The 20,414-nt window shown below is 34.1% G+C and overlaps 1 protein-coding gene across 2 annotated transcripts in view; it reads right to left on the minus strand.

Annotated features, from left to right (window-relative positions):
• Nucleotides 1-20,414, minus strand: part of RDX (radixin) — a 103,363-nt gene that overhangs the window by 23,880 nt on the left and 59,069 nt on the right. Inside the window, exons 11-14 of one of the 2 annotated variants that reach the window (XM_024570728.4) lie at nt 15,382-15,542; nt 14,438-14,530; nt 10,558-10,800; nt 9,496-9,656 (exon numbers count right to left, since the gene is read on the minus strand). In XM_024570728.4, the coding sequence (XP_024426496.1) occupies nt 9,496-9,656; nt 10,558-10,800; nt 14,438-14,530; nt 15,382-15,542 (658 nt within the window). Of the gene's footprint in view, nt 1-1,700; nt 9,657-10,557; nt 10,801-14,437; nt 14,531-15,381; nt 15,543-20,414 lie in introns of those variants that run through there. The other variant, XM_024570727.4, reaches the window with a different exon arrangement.

A 20,414-nucleotide genomic window follows, 5' to 3' on the forward strand; every position in this document is an offset into this window, starting at 1 on the left:
TGCTGACTGGAGGAGGGACAAAGGGGGGAAATATCAGAACTGTAATAGCATAAGTGATAAAATATAATTTAAAAAGTATAAAATTAAATTATATGTAAAAGTGCAAAAAAACAATTTTCTTTAAGTGGAGCTAAAAGAAAGTTAACAGAAGAGGGAATTTGATAATAACTTCATTATTTTAATGCTTTAAAAAATCTCCAAGGGAAAACATCCTTAATATCCTAGCCTTATGTTTTGCAAAAATAGAAACTATTACTATATAAACTTACAAAAATCTACACAATTAATAATTGTTTGAGAAATTTCTACCTGTACTGCTTAAGGTAATGGATAATCATACAAAGTAGAAAAATAATTTTTAGTAAAAATGACACTTAATGGCAAGTTAAATACAGTAAACAAATGGCCCTAAGAAAATTTTACTTAATATTATGTTTCAAGATCGGCTATTCTAACATAAACCAGTATCAATAAGATTGCTCACATTCAACACTCTATTACAAGGAAATCACATTTATATTTGATGTTAAAGAATATGCAATTCTTTACTGGCAAAGAACTAAGCCAACAAATTTAAAGTAGTAGCTAGCCTCCCTAGCGATGAATTTATACCTTTTGACGCTCCCTAGCACTGTAACTTACAAATTAAGAAAACTTTTTCCAGCCTCATTAATTAAGTCAATTTCACAACTTTTGTTTGCTAACTGGCACCTACTAAGCGACTTCTAATTTCTCCAACTCATTAACATTTTATCTTTTTTTTCTGGTATTTTAACTACTTTACTTTCTATATCTTAATTTGAGTTCATGTCTTAACTCCCTTTTTTAACTACAATTTCCATGACATAGTCACAGTGTCTCATTTCCTCGGAACCAAAACCATGCTTTGCATAAATATCCGTTACTCTGCAAACCACTGGAAGAATGAATGACTGTACGAATGCACATGTACATATACACTCGTTTAATTACTTTATGGGAAAAAAATGCCATGCCTCCTTGTCTCCCATTCAGCATTCCTTTCACAATACTATTAAACTAAAAACCATTTAAATGTCTACTACCTAAGAGCTAAAGCATAATGGCTCAAAATTAAGAGGCGGTAGAGAAAAATTTTCTTACCTGTAGACATGATACCAGTAATATAGAAGACATATGTACTTGCTTCCAGTCTTCCTAATGCTTGAGAACATTCCAAAAATACTAATGCCAATAATCTCCTCTAATGGATAAATTATTTACATTTGATGCAAAGTCTTTGATACAGTCTATGTTCCACACACTTATCACAAATATCCTTAAAACATCAACTGACAGTAGAATATAATGCAGCCCACTGCATGAACTATATTACAAACTTTACAGATGATGAGGTTTGGGTCCTAAATCTCGGTTTTACACTGCATGGTACTCTAGTTTTTACAAGATGCAAGTAATCTCTCAAATTGCAGGGTATTTTAAGAATGCATATAAACTACCAAGTAACAATGACTTTATTTTGTACCTACCCACAAAAATATTTTTTATACTTATGATCTACTTTAAAAAGATCTGAAAACTTCTAGGGGAAAAATAACAGCTTAATCAACCTCAATGTTCTAGGAAACTAAAATGAGCTACTATCAAGTATTATCTCCACACCAGCGGTACGTTGTTATAGTTTAACAAGTTAGTGGGAAGGAAAACCATCCACTTATAACTCAGATTAGCAAAAGATTTTATTTACCTATATTCAAAAACTTTATGTCCTAAAAATTGAAAGAAATACTGTATTAGGAATTATATGGGGAAAATAAACAAAAATAAGAAAGAAAAACAACCCCTATCATTTGGACATAAGCGTATGAATCATCACACTTTTAGCAAAAGTTAGTTGACAGAGCAAGCATAATCAAGTATGATCTTTAACTTTAAAAACCTACAGAAATTTCCAAAGTTGTTCAAAGCTGTCACACCCAGTGAGTAACTGTGTATTTATATTCTGAGATAATCTTCAGAGTTGGGTTTTGTTAAATGTAACCTCTTCAAAATGATCTTTTAAGAACTATTTTTCTAACTCCTTAAAAACTTGTTTTAGAAAACCCTTCAAGTGCCTTCTAGCCACATTATTAGGGTCATCTGAAGCAAAAAGGATACTGATAGAACTGCTGTTGTAAGCACTCTCTGCATAATCATTTTTCAACTATAAGCAAGTATTAAAATTCATAGTACACAGATATTAACCTTTGGTCAGGTATTACATTTTTGGGAAGACAATGCATTAGGAATCGAAGTGTCTAAATCTGATTCCAGAGAAGTGTTGTAAAACAGACAATCCAGAAATATGAAATTGCTTATAAAAATGAGACAAGAAGGTAGAATATCTGGAAATTCAACACAGAATCCGATCTATTTTTACTTGGGTGTCTTTCTTGTTCTTCTGTGCCATTGAAGAACCCAACCCCAGAGGCTGGATAAAAGAATGAAAAAAAAAGGTCTTAACTGTACCAAAGAGGTCACTTGGAAAATAAGAAGAAAAAGCATTACTACACATAGAAAACATGAGAGTAAATTACATCCAGATATTTCCTTTAAATTCTCAGAAAGTAGTAATTTAATTCTTTCTCATGACCACAGCCTTTCTTTGGGCTAATTACAAGAATTACATAATTCTATTAAGCTTTCTTTATTCTCTGAATGAAGTATATCTACATAGCAGCATGAATTGTCCTTTGGGCCTAAGCTTAAGTTATCGTTCCCTTCTGTAACTCATTCCTGAAGGTACCAGGCATTTTCAAATCAAACCCAAACCACTTCAGCACAGAATTCAAGGCTCCATACATTTCTGACTCAACCCACTGAAGCTTCACCATCCCAGAGTCAGCACGCAGTGAACCACGTGGTCTAGTGCAGTCCAGACAGTCTGCTTTTCATCTCTTGGCTCTAAACAGTGTACATATGATACCCCTACTGGTCTGCCTCTTGCTAGTAATACCTTCATCAAAAATTACTCTTTTTTCTTTAAAACACATGAAAACTAAAAACACAGGCAACGAAAGGAAAAATAAACTGTGCTTCATCAAAATTTTGTGCCTCGAAGGATAGTATCAACAGAGTGAAAAAGCAACCCACGAATGGAAGAATATTTGCAACTCATATATCTGGTAAGGGATTATGTGCAACTCATATAATTTGATAAGAAATTAATATTCAGAAAATATAAAGAACTAGAACTCAATAATAACCAAAACAGCTCAACTTAAAAAATGGGCAAAACATGAATAAAAATTTTGAGAAAAAAGATATACATATGGTCAATAAGCACATGAACAGATGGGTTCAACATCATGGAGAAATGCATTATTGGGAAATGCAAATCAGAACCACAGTGACATACCACTTCATCCATTGGGAGAGCTATTATCAAAAACAAAAATAACAATTGTTGGTGAGGATGTGGAAAAACTGGAATCCTTATGCACTGATGGTAGGAATGTAAAATGGTACAGCTGCTAAGAAAGATAGTATGGCAGTTCCTCAGAAAATTAAACATAGCAATTTCCTTTGTGGGTATATACCCAAAAGAATTGAAAGCAAGTACTTGAACAGATATCTGTACACCAACGTACACAGTAGCATTGTTGGCAATTGTCAAAATGTGGAAACAATCCAGTTGTCCTTTGATGAAAGGATAAACAAAATATGGTACATACATACAATGGAATAGTATTCAGCCTTTAAAAAGAACAGAACTTCGATACATGCAGTAACAGGGATGAACCTCAAAAACATACGCTCAGTGAAGTCAGACACAAAGGGACAAATATTATGAGTCCACTTGTAAGAGCTACTTAGAACAGTCAAATTTGGAGACAGAAAGTAGAATAGTGGTAACCAGAGACTAAGAAGAGAGAGGAACGGGGAATTAGTTAGTGGTTAACAAATACAGAGATTCTGTTTGGGATGATGGAAGAGTCCTGGAGGTGGACAGTGGTGACAGTCGCACAACAGTGTGAATGTGCTGTAACTAAACTGTCCACCTGAAAATGGTTAAAATGGCAAATTTTACATTATGTATATTTTAACACAATAAAGATTCAATGGAAAATTCCTAATGCCATTAAACTTTTCAATATTTAATATAGACTATTATTATAATTATTACACTTGGTTTGTCAGTTGGGTATAAAATAAGTCTTCCTATAAAGTTAGAAAAACTTAAACTTAGGTACTTTTTAAAAGATGTCTTTAAATACTGACCAGTGCTTGCTTGATATTTGAGCTAAAAAATAAAAATTAAGCAATTCACCAAAGAAAAGGAATACCTAAGAAACTATATTGTGTATTCTTATCCTGTTTCACTAACTTTTGTCTATTGATCTGCTTTATGTTGATCTGCTTTATATTGATCTCCTTCATCACAAAACTCTTATCCAAAACAGCTAAACTTTTGAAGTTAATAATAATATAAATGGAATGATGGCATATACATTCAAATGCTAGCCTTGAATTACAGACTTTTCAGTATAAACAACAGGAAAGAGAGGGAGGTGTTGCCTTGTGAGTCTAAGACATACATGCATTCCTAGATCTAAAATAGAAAATAAAACATTTAAATTTAACTTGTAAAAAAAGTAAAAGTAATATCATGGCATACATTATAAAAGTGCAATAATTTCATATAATAAATCCATGTTTTACCAAAAAGAACTCTTCCAAGGATCATTGCATAAATCTCAGAAATTCTGATCCCATATTACCACTTGGAAGATGGACTATTATTGGCTATATAGACTTAGTAAAGACAAACTAAAACCAGTATCGCTATTTTTAAGAGCAATCAAATGACATGCATAAATATCAAAGTACATCTAGATTTTAAAATGATCATTAAATAAACATGAACAATTAGAACAGAGAAATACAAATAAATTACGCGGATGGAAGCAAGTGACTAGATACAAGCACGGAGGAATCTGGGCATACAAATAACATGAATCGACAAAATGGTATTGCCATTTTTAAGACAATCTAGTATTGTAACACACAAATGCAAATAGTCTAAGAGCTAAGATAATTTAATTTTGAAGTTCCATATTTTAAGATAGGCCGTAACAAGGGGTCACAGTCATTCTAATCTTGCTTCTGTTATCCCAGAATATAGCTGGTACTTAATAAAACATGTTGGCTAAATGAAGATCATTAAATAACCTGGAACCATTTAGTAGGCAGGGAAGCCCAAAGCCAAACAGAAACCTGAATTTAAAAGATGTGTCATACATTATCCTAGTCATGACCTTTAACCTTAAAATTCTGTGGAAAATAATGATGGATATTTCAACTCCTAAAGCAGTGAATACAACCTGAAATCAGAAAACCCTTGTATCAGAGTTTAAGGAAGGTCAAAATATTGAGGCAACAAAGGAGTTATGATCTTTCCACAGGTAAAAATGGTAGCTCTAACAATCTTGAAAGATGGGCACATTAAGAAGAAGGTCCACTAGGAACAAATGGGAGTTAAGATAATTTAAGTGAAAAAGTCAAGGATGGAAAAGTGGTAAGATTTGATGTATGAAACATTATTGTGAGCCAATTTTTCCTGGTTACCAGGGTAGAATGTGAGAAGTAAGATTGCCTTGACTTTTATGAAGTTATCAAAACATCTGCAGAATCCACTGAGCTTTTGAAATGTACTAGAATACTGTCATTCTATATGATAAACCACATTAGAACATGATACATAATCTTGTTTAAAAAAGAAAATGCTCAACTTCTGTTCATTTAGAATAAATTTAAGAGAGAAACTTATCTACCAGTGTAGTGTAGTTCCATATTTAAATGTTTTCCCTTATCTTACTAAAGATATCTAAGTTTTGGTTTATTAATCAGTTCAGTAAATTAATGCTAAAGGCAGTAATTCCTTACACTTCAGCTTTAAGCTTTAGATTAAAAAAAAAATTAATTGTGCCCTGGCTAGTATGGCTCAGTGGATTGAGTGCAGGCATTTGAACCAAATGGTCACCAGTTCGACTCCCAGTCAGGGCACATGCCTGGGTTGCGGGCCAGGTCACCAGTAGGGGGCACGCAAAAGGCAACCACACGCTGATGTTTCTCTCCTTCTCTTTCTCCCTCCCTTCCCCTCTGTCTTAAATACCTAAAATCTTAAAAAAAAAAAAAACAAAAAGTTAAAAGAAAAACTAATTTTATTCATCATACATATGTAGAATGTGATGCTTTTGTATCTAAAAAGTTTTTCTCTTCACTTCCAACATCACCATTCAATAAGGTGATCAAAACTGAGACAAAAAATGATTGGCATTTTTTATTTTTCATTAGAATACTAACATTGAAACCCTTTTCTAATAATAATTAGGAGTGAGAGCTCCAATACAGCCTAAGATACTTTGTAAGTGGTAATCCTAGTTCTTTAAAAAAACTTTACAAAAAAAAACTTTACAATACAAAATTCCCTTTTCTGGCAGGATCAGAAGAAATCACTACCTGCCTTTAAAAACAGCACTAAAAAAGTGAATTAAATATTACTATAAATTGAGAAGACACCTGGCTTTTCCTATTCTTAGCTTTATCACTTATTTAGTAATAATCTTTTAATAATCTTCATGTTAAAAATTAGTAAGAAGCTTTTAAAAGGATAATTAATGTCTCTATGGTAACTGCTCTGTAATGTTACTTTAAAATAAGAGTATATATTTGCATAAATGCACTTAGAATACAGTTCCTGAAAGAACATTAGCATTTTAACAGTGAGATTAATCAATGGCAATGAAACTACAGCTTCTTTAGGAAAAAGAAACTGAACACTATACAATAAAAGCAATGACTGAAAATCTTGATTTCTGTTTCAAAAGGGTTGATTTAATTTTTCCACAGAATTCACAATCATCATTACTTCCATATCAAAAGAGGTATAATTTAGGAGAAAGAGCAAATCCATGAGAATTCTGTAATTTTTCCTAACCACTTTTCATTTTTAAGATGTGATGATTTATGGGCCTAATGGAGATGATAATTTTCAGAAAATATACCAAAAAAACTCCATGTTAAATAACAACAGTGGACCTTAAAGGCATGAGCTTTTGTCACTTTATTGTTAACCAATGAATGTTATCCAAAATTATAGATGTAACTGTAACTTAATTGTACAACAGAAAATGATGCTAATGGTAAATGCCTGGTGGAATTTACCAAACACTCATTAATATATCTTTACATTGCTATATGAACATGTGCTTTCAATTGCTAATAATAAAAGTTATAATTGGTTTAATCACTATGAAAATCCATATTTCAAATAGTTGTTCCTGTTTAGAAAAATTCACACAGCTTTAAAAATGGATTAACTCCATTTTAATCCTAATCTACAAATAGAGTATAAACAGCAAATATAACTGGTAATTTTTCAACACTGATATCAAACTGATGCAGCAATGGTAGTGCACACAATTCAAAACCAAGCAAATTGATAAAAACCCAAAGGTAGTCCACATTTTCACCTGTTATGGCAATTGCTGTAATGCTTTGGAAAAAGGAACACTTATGCGTTTAAGCATGAACACAGGGTCCACCATGTATCCCCCTAATGTGCTCAAAGTAGAAACATTCTCTTCAACAGTGTTCTGAAGCATGTGTACAACCACTGTACAACAGTCACTTCAAAGTTAACCAGTTATATTTTGTCCTACAAAATCCAAAAAATATATTAAATGTAACCTTTCCTTTTCATAATGTCTGCCCAGATTAATCCTTTAAAAGTCAGCAAAATCAAAAAGCTTAAGAGATATTTTCAGACACAACTTGAATCTACTGTGCATGAAAAATGTCTTAACAAAATGGCAATTTCAATAGGTAAATGCCAATCTGAATGCATAATACCAAATGAAAAGTAGCTGAACCACACAGAGAAAACAAGGCTTTCCTTATCTCCAAATTCAGATGTTTTACAATAAGGAAAATGTTAGACCATGTGAGTATTACAACATCTTTCAAAATGGAAAGATTTCTTCCAAAGATATAATTGAACTTAATATTTATTACCTAAAATTATAATTTATAAAATAGGATTAACAAACCAAATTTAAGCACTCTTAGAGACTGAAAAAAAAATAAGCACAATGATTTAGGAACCAAATGTGCTAAAATGATTATGTAACAATTAGACCAAGAAATGAAGGTACACTCTTCATTTGCTACAAGGACAACCTCTCTCTCTCTCTCTCTCTCTCTCTCACACACACACACACACACACACACACACACACACAATCCTCAGACATACAACACCTCTCCAGGAAGATGTATACCAGTGAGAGCTTATAATTTTGATACAATTCAGAGTCCCACAATTCCGCTCAACAAAAAGGCAGTTAAAAATTTAGCACTCTAAAATATTTTGAAGGAAAAGGAAATCTCAAACATAGTCATTCATAATTGAAAGTCTTACTATGCATCATAAAACATGTAATTTGAACACTACTGTGTTGCACAACCAGTCACCGCAGGTGTAGTAGTGAGGTAGTATTACTGTCCCCTCATGGGACTGATGTTTTCATATGCTGCCCTTCCAGGAAGGTCCAGGGTTTTTAATGATTATTTATAATCAATTACCATCAAATATCTATTTTCTTTTATTAAATGTCTGACTGTGTAAACCAATCTGTGAAAGAGAGAAACTTTTAAAATTTTTCAGATAACTGTTATTTGCAGGTAGTATGTCATCAATAAACTCTTCTAGGGAACCACTACCTGCTCTCTACACCTTTGTGAATCTGTAGGCAAAGAAAACCAAAGGATGACAGAAGATGAAACACTAATCAATTCAGCAGTCAGTAAGCAAGGATCAGATATCCAATAATGTAGTAAAACTGGGATTAAAAAATTAACCACCAGCTGCACACTACACTGTTAAATTCTTTTCATGATTCACAGCCATCTTCTACACAAGGATCAAAGACTGTCCACCTGTGACCTACCCGCCTTTTGACAACGCCAATGATCTGTATGGTGGCAGATTTGTGACTATGGGCACAGCAAGGTATGACAGGGGCACACTGAGAAAATATAATGAGAGACTATGAAATACATGCAGGCAAAATAAGCAAGGGGCAAGGGAAAACAGAGTCCCCAACCTGAACACTCATTAAATCACCATCATCCTTTAAAATGTACAAAGTGCTTAAGTCACACATACACATTTGTCAGACATGATAATTAGTGTTAATCTTCAACAGAAAAAATGGAAAATGCAAAATATGAAAGGAGGTGATGATGAACACTGTTCTCCATTCCCTGGCTCAAATGAGAAAGAAAACCAAGCATGATGTCACACTGCCTTAATGTTGAAGAGCTCCCTTAAAATATGTCTTTTAGCCACCACAGTCAAACTGGTATAAGTGCTTTGGCAAGGTGGGATGCATTCCATCACATCTGCAAAGGCCTGCTTTTCTCTGTTGGTGGTTCAGCTTATGAAGAACATGTATGCAAAATAACAGCTCTCACATTGCTTCAAACTCATCAATACGCTGCTTTGTATTGCCTTGTCGGATCTGTCGCAGAGTCTTGTATTTATCTCGGCCTGCTTTAACATTCTCAGCATGAAGGACGTCATTTTGTGTTTTCTTGGTTTCATCTCTGGCTTGGGCTAATTCTGAACTTAATGCCTATGTTTAAAAAATAAAAAAGTATAACTATTATTTTTTTTCTTGGATTTTAAAAACTTAAAAGACAAAAACATACATACAAGAAATTTTCTTTTTAGTATATTTAAAATTCCAGCGTAAGATCTTTAAAGTGTATTACTTTGTTTTACTTTTAGTAATCGTGGGATAGTGGTTAGGAAGAAATACGCATGGCCTTTCATTTCTACACCCATCAACTATTATGATTTTGTATATTAATCTAAATTTCCTTAACTTTCTCACAATACTTGAAATGACTTATAAAAATTTAATGTGGCCATTACAGAATAATGTTATGGTAAGATCTAAAAACTACACTATACCCTAGAGAAGCTTTCTCCAAAAGTTTTAATATATTTATTACAAGTATCAGCTTATTTTCTTTTCTTTATTAATATCTAAAGATTTCACCAATTAAAAAATTAGAAAATGGGAAAAATCCAAGAATATTAAAATTTCCTATTTTTATCTAATTACATAATTAGATCAATAATAATTCCGATGATGTAATGTCACACAGGTAGTCAAGTTACCACTGCTTTTTAATAGACTCTTTTTTAAAAAACTAAATTCCACAAGTGGAATTTAGTTTTTCAAACACACAGCATGAAAATACTTCTATCCTTAAACATGGGTCAAGTTATAATTAAAGAATAACTCACTAGGTTAGGACTGATTACATAAAGTTGACAAACATTTGCTAATGGAGTCACATAACAAAAGAATGAAATGCTGTGCCTGTAGGGCAAGCACTCACAGACCAACCAATCGCAAGGCCAGCTAATGTTACAGCTTCCAAAGGTCAAATGTTCCCTTTGTCTTGATAAATGAGGAAAATGCAAACTATATTTTAAAGATTCATAGAACTGCAAATTTTAAATACCTGGAGTTGCTTTTTAACACGCTCATTTTTCTGTGTTTCTGTTACACGTTCCTCCTCACTTCTATGGTTCATTACCCCATCATTCGATAATTCAGCACTAGCCTCAGCATTATTTTCATCGTGTTCATCATGTTCATTTTCGGTTGGAGGAATGACTGGTGGTGGTGGTGGAGGAGGGGGGGCAGACATTACATTTTTTAACTCTTCTTTGGTCTTTTCCAAGTCTTCTTGGGCTGCATAAGCCTGAATGTTAAAAATAAGTTTATAAGCAACTTTAAAAATCAGTAATTTAAAGAATCAAGTAATGCTTCCTAATTGAAACTGTATTTCAGGCAATGAAAATAGGCCCTACTGATGAAAAGTTCTACTTTAATAGAAGAATGCCAGCAGATAGAAGTGACAGAATTTTAAAAACATTACTTTGAAGACCTTAATAAAATTATTAATTCTGGCAAGGATTATCACAATTGCTGCTAAAATTGTTCTGCAAACTGTTGATGAGAAATGGTATTTGTATAATGAATGCCAAAGAATGCCACACCTAATAGATTATATTTTAACCACAAGGAGGAAAATGCAACCAGACATGGAGGAATCAGATTATAATTACTCTAATCCAATAATCAATTAAAATCATTAATGGTGAGTTAACTAGATATTGTCATCTGATAGGATAAAACAGGAAGTATTCCAACAGCACCAATTATTTGGGTGATCCTATTGTGCAGGTTCTGCTTTACCTGAAAAGTTCTGCTTTATACTGCTGTCCTGTTGTAATTATTAATAGCACTCCCTCCTTTTCACTTTCAAAAATATTCTAATTTGGATGATAATGGAAGTCTCACTTATTTATAAGCCATTATAGCCAAAAACTTTTAACTTAAATCCTTCACACTTTTAGGTCTATCACCCACTTTACAGGAAATACTGATGATAAAAGAACAAGCTGAATGACACCATGAAAAAGCAACTAGAAAAATAAAGGAGGAGGGAAAATCTGGGTGCCTGCAGTAATTCAGTATCATAAAAAGAAGAACTATCCTACTTTAAAATAGACTTAAAGCAAACAGATGCGATGCAGTCCTACCTACTTTGGATACTGGCCTGACAAATTAGCTATAAAAGACTTTTTGGGTCAATTTTGAATATAGTCTGCCTAGAAATAAACCCACACGTGTATGTTCAATTAATTTATGAGAAAGCAGCCAGGAATATACAATGAAGAAAGGACAGTCCTTCAATAAATGATGTTGGAGAAACTGGACAGCCACATGCAAAAGAATGAAACTAGACCACTATGTTACACCATACACAAAAATTAACTCAAAATGGGTCAAAGATTTGAATTTAAGATGTAAAACCATAAAACTCCTACAAGAAATCATAGGCAGCAAGGTTCCTGATACTGGTCTTGGCAATGATTTTTTTTGGATTTGACACAACAGCAAAGGCAACAAAAGAGAAATATGCAAGTAGAACTGTATTAAACTAAAAAACTTCTGCACAGCAAAGGAAACTATCAACAAAACAAGAAGGCAACCTACCATATGGGAGAAAATATTTACAAATCATGTACTTGATAAGCGGTTAATATCCAAAATATATTGAAAAACTCATACAACAGTTAAAAAAACCAAACAATCCAATTAAAAAATGGGCAGAGAACTGAATAGCTATTTTTCCAAAGAAGATGTACAGATGACTAATAGGTACATGAAAAGGTACTCAGCATCACTAATCACCAGGGAAATGAACATCAAACCACAGCGAGATATTACCTCACACCAGCTAGAATGGGCATTACCAAAACAATAACAAATAAGTGTTGGGGAGGACAAATGTATTGCTGGTGGGACTGTAAATTGGTGCAGCCACTATGGAAAACAGTATCGAGATTCTTCAAAAAATGAAAAAATAGGATGGCCATATAATCCAGCAATTCTACTTCTGGGTGTTTAAACCAAGGAAACAAAAACACTAACCTGGACAGATCGACCTATCCCCACATGCACTGCAGCATATTTACAACAGCCAAGATATGAAAGCAACTTGAGGTCCACTAATGAATAAATGGAAAAAGAAAAGGTGATGTGTGTGTATAAATATACCTACACACACACAGGAATATAATTCAGCCATAAAAAAGAAGGAAATCTTGCCACTTGTAACCCCGTGGATGGACCTTGAGAGCATTAAGCCAAGTGAAGTAAGTCAGAGAAAGACAAATATTACATACTCTCACCTACGTGTGGAATGTAAAAACAAACAAAACAACCGAGCTTATGGATACAGAGAATAGACTGGTGGTTACCAGAGGCAAGGATGGGCAAAATACGACAGAGGGGTTAATGAATACAAATTCCCAGCTATAAAATAAATCATGGGATGTCATGTACAGCACGAAAATTGTAGTTAATAATACTGTATTGCATATTTGAAAGTCATTGAGAGTTAAAAGGTTTCATCACAAGGAAAACAGATTTGTAGCTATGTATGGTGACTTACTGTGGCGATCATTCACAACATATAAAAATATGAATTATTATATTGTATACCTAAAACTAATAGAATGTCAATTATGTTTAAATTTTTGAATAGTCTAATAATAGATGAGATGAAAACTGACTGAAATGAAATGTATATACAGCATGATCTCACAGTGAACACACAAATGTGTATGACACACACATGCAAACAGGAAAGACCCTGAAAGGATATACACTGAGTTGTGATAATACTGATCCATCCTAGTCTGTGGGAATGTAATTCCTTGTGTGAATTTTCTAATTTCCATAATTAACAGGAATTGCCCCTGTGATGTGTTATTCTTAAGTTTATGTGTCTCTATAAAATTCTAATGAAGAAAGTACTGTAACAGGTAGGTTAACGGAGTTTTATTCCTTTGTACAGTTATACGTACAAAATTTAAACCGCTACAAAGAAAATAATGAAAGAAACCATATTCATTTTATTGTAGAAAAACTGTAAGTATACATTGAAGAATTAATGCTATTTAAAGCCTGAATTAAGCTCTCATTATCTTATATGCGGTACCCCTCCAACTAAGGCAAGAAAGCCTTAGTTTTCTCTTGTGTGCTATTTCAGACAGTGGTTTCATCCACTCACGTCAGAAATCAGTATCATCTTCATTGCATCTCTGTAATTTAACTTTATATCCAATCATCTGGTTGCCATGCCCTTTTGAATTCACCACAAAATGTCTCTCACAATTCTTATTTCCTCTTTATTCTCACTGCCACATCCTTAGTTTGTATCTTTAGTTCTAAAGTAATCCTACCCACTATCCCAATTCATCCTTCACACTGACTGCTAAGTAATTTTTATAAAACCATACCTGATCATGTTACATATGATCCTGTTTTGAAATCTTCAGAACTCAATGTCTACAGATACTCTCCATCATCTTGCCTTAGTAGGGCATTTATATAATGCCTTTCACAACTCAATTTCCTAACTTTCCAGACACATCTCCCAAAATTTCTGAACTGCTCGCTTACTGGCTATCCTCAAATCTGTCATGTACTTTCATACTTCCTACACTCATTCATTTCCCTCTGTCTGGAATGACTTCCTCTTCAGTCTCTAACCATTCGCAACCTTTTCTACCCCAAAGTCGACTTTATTATTCAAGACCCAGCTTAAACTTACAAGAGTTTTCCAACACCTGCCTCATTTACCTCTCCTGTCCTCCCCAAATACTTAGCTTACATCAGTAGATTAATATTTACTATAATACACACAGATATCTTCCCCCTCTAAATTACTACAGTACCCTATATTCATCTCCACAAATTCAGCATATTGGAGTACAAAATAGGTATTTCAATAAAGGACAGTGAATGAACAAATAAATGATTACTTTTTGTTGCCACTCATTAGCTTCCTCTTCCTTTTTCCTCTTGGCTACTTCTAGGAGTGTAATCCTGGCAGTGAATTCAGCAAGTTCTGCAGCCTAAAATAAATAATAGAATTACCAAAACTAAAAAAAAAAACCCCAAAACAATATATGTTCAATAATTTATATTAAGACAATAAAGCTTTAACATATATGCTTGGGCTTTTTTATGGTTTTTCTTAAGATAGTCCTCCATTCTTTAAAAAGGTAGTATTTCTTTAAAATCATAAACATCTCCTTTACAGTAGGCCTAATGAGATAGTAAGAAAAGTGAAAGAATATTTATTATTCTACAGGCAAGAACTTATTCATGTTTCAGTAGAAGGAACTTAAAATGTGGTGACTTAGAAGCTATTTTTTAACTTTTATCAATTAAGTGTTTGCTAAAGCCTACAAAAGAAAAAAAAACTGTATTTATATAATGCTTCATAGTTTAAAGAGCACTTTGTCAAATAATCACATTTGATTTCCCAGTAATCCTACCACATGGCATTATTGTTCTTCTCAAAAAGAGGGATCTGAAGCTCAGAAAGACCCAAAGACAAGTAAATGCCTGAACCATCTTCTAAGTGTCATGCCTAGTCCTTATTATTTGCAAGTCCACTAAACAAAAGCCCAATCACTTATGGCCTACAGACAGCTTATGGGAGCTACAATATGCTGTCAATTTATCTAAAGCAAAACATGCCAGTTGCTTCTATAAAGTTTGAATGAAACATAATCCTTTGTCAGCAACAGGCTTCATTTATCTTTTATTCTGTTTCACTTTGAGGTTTATTTCTACACTCTGTCATTAAGATATACTTGTATCTTTGGTTTACTTTCCAGAAGGCATTAGTAATATACTTAGTTTTACAAGCTTTTGTGTAAATTTTTCTTCTTCTCAAGGTAGAACGAAAGTTCCTTACTAGCTGTTCCTGATTCTTCATCTGGTCAGCAGCTTGTTTTGCGATAGCTGACTTGGCCTCTTCAGCAGCTCGACGCTCCTTTTCAAGCCTTTCTGCTTCTTCTTTTGCTCGTTTTCGTTCCTGGTCCAGTTCCAGGGCTTTTCGAGTCTGTTCTTCCAGTTCTGTCAAAAATATGTATGCCCCCCCAATAATTAATTCAATTATATTCATTATCAAAAGAAGCCAAAATAGTAGCAAGGAATCTAATCTATACAGTTTCTAAAAATTAGCATATTTACAAATGAACATATACCTCATTTTTTAAACCCTCACCCAAGGATGTATGTACTGATTTGAGAGAGGAGGGGGAGAGGTACATGTGAGGGAGAAACATAGACCTATTGCCTCCTATATGCAACTGGGGATCAAACCCGCAACCTAAGTATGTGCCTAGGAATGACCAGGAATCGAACCTGCAACTTTCTGATGCACACGATGATGCTCCAACCAACTGAGCCACCTGGCCAGGACATATACCTCATTTTTAACTTAGCAAAAGCCTAATAAATTTTTAAAGATCTATTTCACTATTTAAAAATGCAAAGAAATGAAAATCTACATACTATTTTTTAAAAAATAATCTCTCCAAAGTTTTTTTTTTTAAGTTTTTAATGAATTTACTGGGGTGATATTGGTTAATAAAATTATATAGGATTCAAGTGTACCATTCTATATCACCTGTATATTGTATGTATTGTGTGTTCACCACCCCAAGTCCTATCTCCTTCTGTCACCATTTATCCCCCATACCCTCTTCCCTGTACAGTGGAACAGAGGTGGAAGAGAATGCGGAGCCTGAGGCCCGCAGTGTTCTACCAGGCTGAGAAGACAGGAATTTAGACTTAGGGGCAATCAAGGCAACCAAGGCTGGAGATGCCAAGATCATGAAGAGGAATGAATAGACAAGTAAGCCCAAATCTGTTTGCTACTTCACCACAATGTTTGCCAGCTCCTAAAATGTACCCATTTTACTAGTTTACCCCTAGTAAACCCCTGCATGGGGTTAGTCTAACCCCATGCAGGGTTAGACACTAGTAAACAAGGAAGAAGCCACTGGAAGGGGCTGAACAGCTGAGCAGAAGGTTGTCACTCTGGCAACTGGGGAGGCAAAGGCTGGAGTTCAGGGCCCTCTAAGACAGAAGGGCCCTCACAGTCTTTCAGATGACACACCCAAGGGGCTACAGACTACCAGAGAATGAAAACCAGAGAGAAACCAACTAACAAAGCATGAAACCCAGTTCAACTCTATCAAGATGATATGTACACATTCTGCCAGTCAAAACAAAATTAAATCCTCTCTAAAGGAAAACAACATCGCCCAGAGTATCTAAAACTTTTCACATACGTTAGGCATTCAACCAAAATTACCAGGCGACGGGACCAAATGACCCCCCTCTAACCAGCCACCAAAACATAGACTATAGACTAGACCCAGAGATTATCCACTATTACAATGGATTATAGTGAAGTTAGCAAATAAGGATGTTAAAATAATTATGATGACTACTTATCTAGGAGAGCTGGGAAATAAGCAAATCATGACAGAAAAATCAAAGTCCAGAGGAACACTGACAATAATGCAGAAACTGATCTTCAGGCATCTTACAAATCCTCTGCAAAGTACCGGAGGGCCAGAGTCCCCTTTATAATTATGAAAGTTCAACCTATCAATCTTTACCTTCATTTTACCTCCAACATTTAGGTCCATAATCCAAAGACCCTCCACAGAGAAACATCTTCTAAAAATTCATGAGGTCTTTGACAGAGACCCAGATACACTATTAATTTTATTTTAGCAAAACAGTGAGACACTGGAATCATGCACTGAACCCCTCCCCTCAAAAAAAAGGGTAAAACATTTATAACCACCAAATAATACACAAAACTACAAGTATAAAGAGCACGAGAACTCCTCCTGTGCCCGAGGAGGAAAGGTTAAAGAAGTAGTAACACCTGTAAAGGCCAGACTTGGGAGGTAGGGGGACCCAACAAAAAAGCTGCATTCAGAAACTGTTATGACATCTTCAGCCCACAGAAGTTTGCAGCAAATATATCCTAACTGATCTTCCTCTCTTGGACTTCCCATTTCCAGAACTACTTCAGAAGCTCTCTGTTCAGAAGATGATTACAGATAAATATAATGGGAGGCTATGGAAGATGAGAGGAAAAGCATAATTAATGCAAGCAAACAAAAAGAGAAACCTGCCAACCCAGAAGGATCCAGAAAATACATCACCTGCAATACAATAGAAGAGGGTACATGCTGCAAAATATGCAGAATATCTGAACTGCTGACTCAAATGGATGAGTCCAGTACTGGCAGATATTAAATTCTTCTGCAGATTTAGCTTGTCCTGTTATGAACTAAATGGCTCCCTACAATACCTTTTTCAACTATTTTCCTTTTTTCAACTTCAGGCTCATAATTTATGAAAGCATGCAATGTGCAACAATAATCAATCCTATAGTAGCTAACGTAAAATCCAAGTAATCTGTAAGCCCAAATGTTATCTTGTTTTTCACAATCACTGGGCACTTACTGCATATATTTTGTTGTACACCTATTATTCATTTATGAGATGTCAGTTACTAATCTTTCTAGACACAACCGGTAATTGAACAGTGTAGCATTAGCAACAGAATATACAAATAGGTAAGTGGAACAAAACAGAGTCTACAAACAGACCCATACATATAGTCTTTCGAATTTGGACAAGGGTGATGCTGTAGTACAATGGGGAAAAGTCTGGGTCAGTTGGAAATACATATTGGGAAAAACCCGTGACCTTTACAAAGAAAGGCAAAACAAAGCTTTTAGAAAGTAGTTCAGAATAACATATTCACAACCGTAATGAAAAGAGTGTAATAAATGAAACTTAAAATTTAAAACTCTTCATTAAAAGACACCTTTAAGAAAGTAAAAAGGTAAACAAACCATAGAGAGAAGATATTTTACAACACATGCAAAGAACTCCTACAGATCAATGTGAAAAGGAAGAAAATCCATTTTTTTAAATGAGCAAACGTTGTGAAAGGACACATTACATATAATTAAAAGCATTTGCAAAGGTGCTGAAAATCATCAGTCACACAAGACAATGCGCTGTACTCACTGTGCTCACTAGAATGCCTAAACAAACAAAACGACAAAGAAACCCTGATGATAACAAGTGGTGGAAGTAATGGTGATGATACAGAGCATGTGAACTTTCATTCACTAGTGGTAGGAATAAAAATTGATACAATCACTTTGAAACAATGGTGACAGTACCTGCTATAGCTGAGTATAGCTGTTATCCAGCAATTCCACTCCCAGGGTATGTCTCCCCAAAATTAATACATATGTGCTTACGGCCACCTTATTTTACAAAAACCCCAAACTGAAAATATCCCCAATAATTACCACCAGTAGAATGGATAATGGTATATATATGCAATAGAATATTTCACAACAATGTAAAAGAACAAACTATACGTATACGCTTAAGTTCAAGCCAAAAACATACAAAAGCCAAATATAAGAGTGCAGAATTCACTTATATGTAGTGCAAAAACAGACAAGACTATTCTGAGGCACTACATCAAAAACACAAGCAACAAAACAAGAAATAAATTGGAGTCCATCCAAATTTAAAACCATTGAGCTTCAAAGAACACCATCAACAAAGTAAAAAATACAACCGTTGGAATGAGAGAAAATATTTGGAGATCATATATATCTGATGTCTGAGAAAGGACTTGTATCCAGATATATAAAACATTCTTACACCTCAACAACAAAAGGACAAATGACGAAACTGAAAAATGGGCATGACATCTGAAAATACATTTTTCCCAGAAGATATATAAATGGCCAATAAACACTTGGAAAGATGCTCAACACTATTAACCATTAGGAAAATGCAAATGAAAACTACTTCATACCCATTAGAATGATTATAATCCAAAAGACAAACATTAACAAGTGTTGGTAAGGATGTGCAGAAACCATACCTTGCTGGTGGGAATGTATAATGGTACAGTAGTGTTAGAAACCAGTTTGGCACTTCCTCAAAAAGTTACACACAGAGTTACCGTATGACCCAGCAATTCCACACCCAAGTTTACACCCAAAAGAAATTAATGCATATGAAAACACAATAACCAGTACACAAATGTTCATATCCGCATGTTCACAAGAGCCAAACAGTGGAAACAACCTAAACATCCAAAAATTGATGAGTAAGTAAAATGTAATATTATTCATACAATGAAATATTACTCAGCAACAAAAAAGTGCTTGAGAATACACGCTACAATGTGGATGATCCTCGCAAACATTATATTCAGTGACAGACAGTGACAAGACACAAAAGACCACATTTTGCATGATTCCATTAATATGAAATGTCCAGAACATGTGAGTCTATAGAAATAAAAGGCTGCATAGGGCTGGGGGAGAGAGGATTGGGAAGTAATGGGAATGACTGCAAATGGATATGGAATTTATTTGGGGAAACCATAAAATTGTTCTAAAATTGTGCTGATGGTTACACAACTCAAGGAATACACTAAAAACCATTAAATTGTACATTTTAAATGGTTTTGTGGTATATGAATTATATCTCAACAAAGCTACTATAAATAAATAAGATTAAACTCTATGATGACATAAAATTAGAATGATATGTCACATTTGGAGTGAAAAAAATGACTGGGAAGGGACACATGGAAGGATCCCTGAGTACAGGTAATGTTCTGTACCTAGTTCTGGGTAGTTACAAAAATAAATTTGCTTTGTAAAAATTCATAAAGCCTTATACCTAAGAGGTATGCACATTAATATATCTATGCTATCCTTCAATGAAAAACCATTTTTAATGTAACTATAAATTTCAGAAAATCTCAGAAAACTAAGTTAGGGATTATTTACTTCTACTTTAGAAATTAGGAACATTAGATAATTGACAGGTTAAAATAACTTGCTTATGGTCATATTCTAAGTTAATGACAGA

Source organism: Desmodus rotundus, chromosome 5 (assembly GCF_022682495.2).
Source record: "Desmodus rotundus isolate HL8 chromosome 5, HLdesRot8A.1, whole genome shotgun sequence".
NCBI classification, from domain to species: domain Eukaryota; kingdom Metazoa; phylum Chordata; class Mammalia; order Chiroptera; family Phyllostomidae; genus Desmodus; species Desmodus rotundus.